This window comes from Branchiostoma floridae, chromosome 2 (genome assembly GCF_000003815.2).
Source record: "Branchiostoma floridae strain S238N-H82 chromosome 2, Bfl_VNyyK, whole genome shotgun sequence".
NCBI lineage: Eukaryota > Metazoa > Chordata > Leptocardii > Amphioxiformes > Branchiostomatidae > Branchiostoma > Branchiostoma floridae.
This window is the reverse complement of record NC_049980.1, coordinates 14470632-14473569: the sequence shown is the minus strand read 5'-3', so window position 1 is coordinate 14473569 and position 2938 is coordinate 14470632. Positions and strand designations below refer to the sequence as shown.

The window sequence follows — 2938 nt, the reverse complement described above, 5'->3', positions numbered from 1 at the left end:
AAACTGATTTGCTCTTGCCTTAGGCTAACTTCCGGTCAGCGGCCACATGTCCCATCAGAAGTGCGCGTAGGCTTACATATTCGGACGACTTAGATTACCTGGTACATACTGCTTCACGATCATGTAACCATGGCGACGGTGCCTCTAGTACATGATCTGTCTTCCGTACAGGAGCTGGGGGACTGTTTCCCACCGTTTTCGTCATGGAGGATTGTGTATATTGTTCGTAAACTTAGGTCTGATCATTTTTTCACCGATTTGAATTTCGCCACTAGCTTGGATGGAATGGGGCTGGTGAGGAGTTTGTATTGCCTTTATAAACACGTTAGAATATGCAAGGTAAATATTCTATGATGGATCCAGACAAGATTATTGGAACAGTTGATAGGCTGTTGTCAATAGTGCAAAGTAGAATCCTTATTGACAGGCCAGAGAGGAATTGGTCAAATGTAAGAACATACGTTTATCCCAGTGGTGAAACTTTTTGTTTTCTTTTTAACATTCATTCTTTTTTTTAAAACACATCCCAAGGGTTCAAAAAGCCACCAATCGACCAGTCTATAGCTGAGTCCGGACCTTTTGACCTTGTGGTTATAATCAGGTGTTGGGTGGAGGTCTGCATGGGGGGTCCTGACAACGATTTACGGTGAATTCAGAAGATCCCCCTACTTATTACGCTAATCAAGGAAGGCAATTATGCTAAATTGATTTTCCCTACAAATTTAGTAATACGGAAAATAAAATAGATGCCTACACCTTACGTAAAAGAGCAAGCTGACGACCGGGTTCCCTGGGCCGCCTAGCTAGCGGGCCAGGGGACTGTTTCTACTACTCACCTCTTGTGTATCAGTTTTGAACATTCAATTAATTATTCATACACTGGAATGTCTCATTTAGCACTGTTTCATACATTGTCATAGGATCATCCTCTAGATTACCTGGGTTAGGATTAACGGTTAACGTTATGTGTTATACACAGAGACGTTAGCAACAGTGCGAATTTTTGTGGTGCTATTTTTCACAATTATTGTTAAGGTACATGTAATGGTTTATAGGCCTTAGGGTTTATATTTCATTATCATATAGACAGGACATCAACCAATCAGAAGGCTCCATTTTCCCCATGTACTGCCCACAGCCAGGGTATCCCATCAAACTGTTTTATATACTGTATAACTTTTTGGTGCAGTCAGCACAATAGGGTTGAATCAATTCAACAGTCATGTTTAAAAACTTTAAGCAGCGTTGACTTTCATGAACTTTCAAGTTAAGCTTTGACTTTGGTGTTGGAGCTTTCCACACTTTTCTTAGGAAATTGAAGGAACCTTATGAATATGACCACTTGACATCGTAGATATGACTATACTCTAGTATGCTATACAGGTCTAAACACAATGCAGATTGACAGATACAGTATAACTTAATATTGATATGTTAATGATCATGATCATCATTTCCTGCTTTTTAGGATACGTTCCACATGATCTCCCTCGGCCTAAGACAGATTGTAGTGGAAACGTCCCACAAGCATCTTCATCTGCACAGCAGCTGGATAGCCCTAACTACCCAAACAACTATGGCAACAACCTGGACTGTACGTGGACAATACAGTCAGCATCAGGGACAGTTATCCGCCTCCACTTCCTAGCCTTTAGTGTGGAGGACAGGTATGATTACCTGAATGTTTTTAATGGACCAGCAGGCTCTGCAGACACTGCTGCACAGAGGTAAATCCATTTCTTTTAAGATCGAGAAATACAATGCACGCAATTCTGTAAAGATATATACATTGGCTGTAAATGCAGAAATGTTCGAAGTAGTTTTATGTTTGCGGTTTTCGCAGTTGCTTCCTTACCACAAACTTAAACCACCATGAACATTTTTCCATTATAGTATGTGTCACTATGTGACTACGTTCTATAGTGCTACCACGAACTTAAGACCACCACAAAAACTCGTACGGAAATAAATCCCCGCAAACTTAAATGCATTTACAATAATATGTCAATAATGGGTACTGCTACACTACAACTTTACTGACTCAGAGGTCTTCTTACACTGTCTCAATTTACAAGTCGTGTAGCCCTGTAAATGTGTATATCTCATATGATATATAAAGTTAAACCAAGTTAACATATGTACTGTGCAATGACACAGATACGGCAGGTAAGGTAGGCAAAATGTTTGTACCTAACTTCTTGTATTTTGGTGTTGTTGCAGGCTAACAGGCAACACTGTGCCTGATGACTTTGTGAGCAGTGGAAACACAGTGACTCTCCAGTTCACTAGTGATGTTTCTGTTGTGCAATCAGGTTTCCAGCTGGAGTATACAGGTAATTCTGAATCCAACACTACGTTATGTCAGTCACTGAGTAATCAATACCAGTGTTGAATAATATATCAAAACATACTGGTTACAACTGTTACCTCTGGATATTTTTTGGCATAGTAACATCCTTCTCTGAATATCAAATATATTATTTTGAAAAATGTGCCAAAAGTATAATATGACCTGGCCTGCCTTCCATCAACAGCAAGAGTGATTGTAAATTATGTTAAGCCAATGATGCTGGTCAGGTGGTTCGGGATTGAAGGTAACTCTAAGTCAATTTTGAATTTGCCACAGAGATGTCAGCTAGCAGCTGTCCTGATCCAGGTGTTCCAGACAATGGGCAGGTGGTTTCAGGTGGCTCTCCCTTTGGTGTTGGCAGCCAGGTATGTATTATAATCTTTTAGCTGTGCCAAAGGTATTTGAGTATATAGGCTATGATGTTGTCTTCATTGGAGACCACAATTAGTTCTGTGTTATTACCTCAGACTTACGTCAGATTTAGGGAGGTGGGATTGGCATCCTATATACATGTATATAGCCCATGTGGATAGCTTGACTTGTTTTCAACATTTTTGCTGATTAGTGGTTGCTCACATGCTCTTATAT

The 2938-nt window shown here is 40.1% G+C and overlaps 1 protein-coding gene across 1 annotated transcript in view; it reads left to right on the top strand.

Annotated features, from left to right (window-relative positions):
• Positions 1-2834, top strand: part of LOC118408545 (CUB and sushi domain-containing protein 1-like) — a 5872-nt gene extending 3038 nt beyond the window's left edge. The window contains exons 2-5 of the mRNA XM_035809357.1: positions 1469-1727; positions 2221-2333; positions 2627-2715; positions 2829-2834. Coding sequence (XP_035665250.1) covers positions 1469-1727; positions 2221-2333; positions 2627-2715; positions 2829-2834 — 467 coding nt within the window. The remainder of the gene's footprint in view (positions 1-1468; positions 1728-2220; positions 2334-2626; positions 2716-2828) is intronic.
• The last annotated feature ends 104 nt before the right edge of the window (positions 2835-2938 follow it).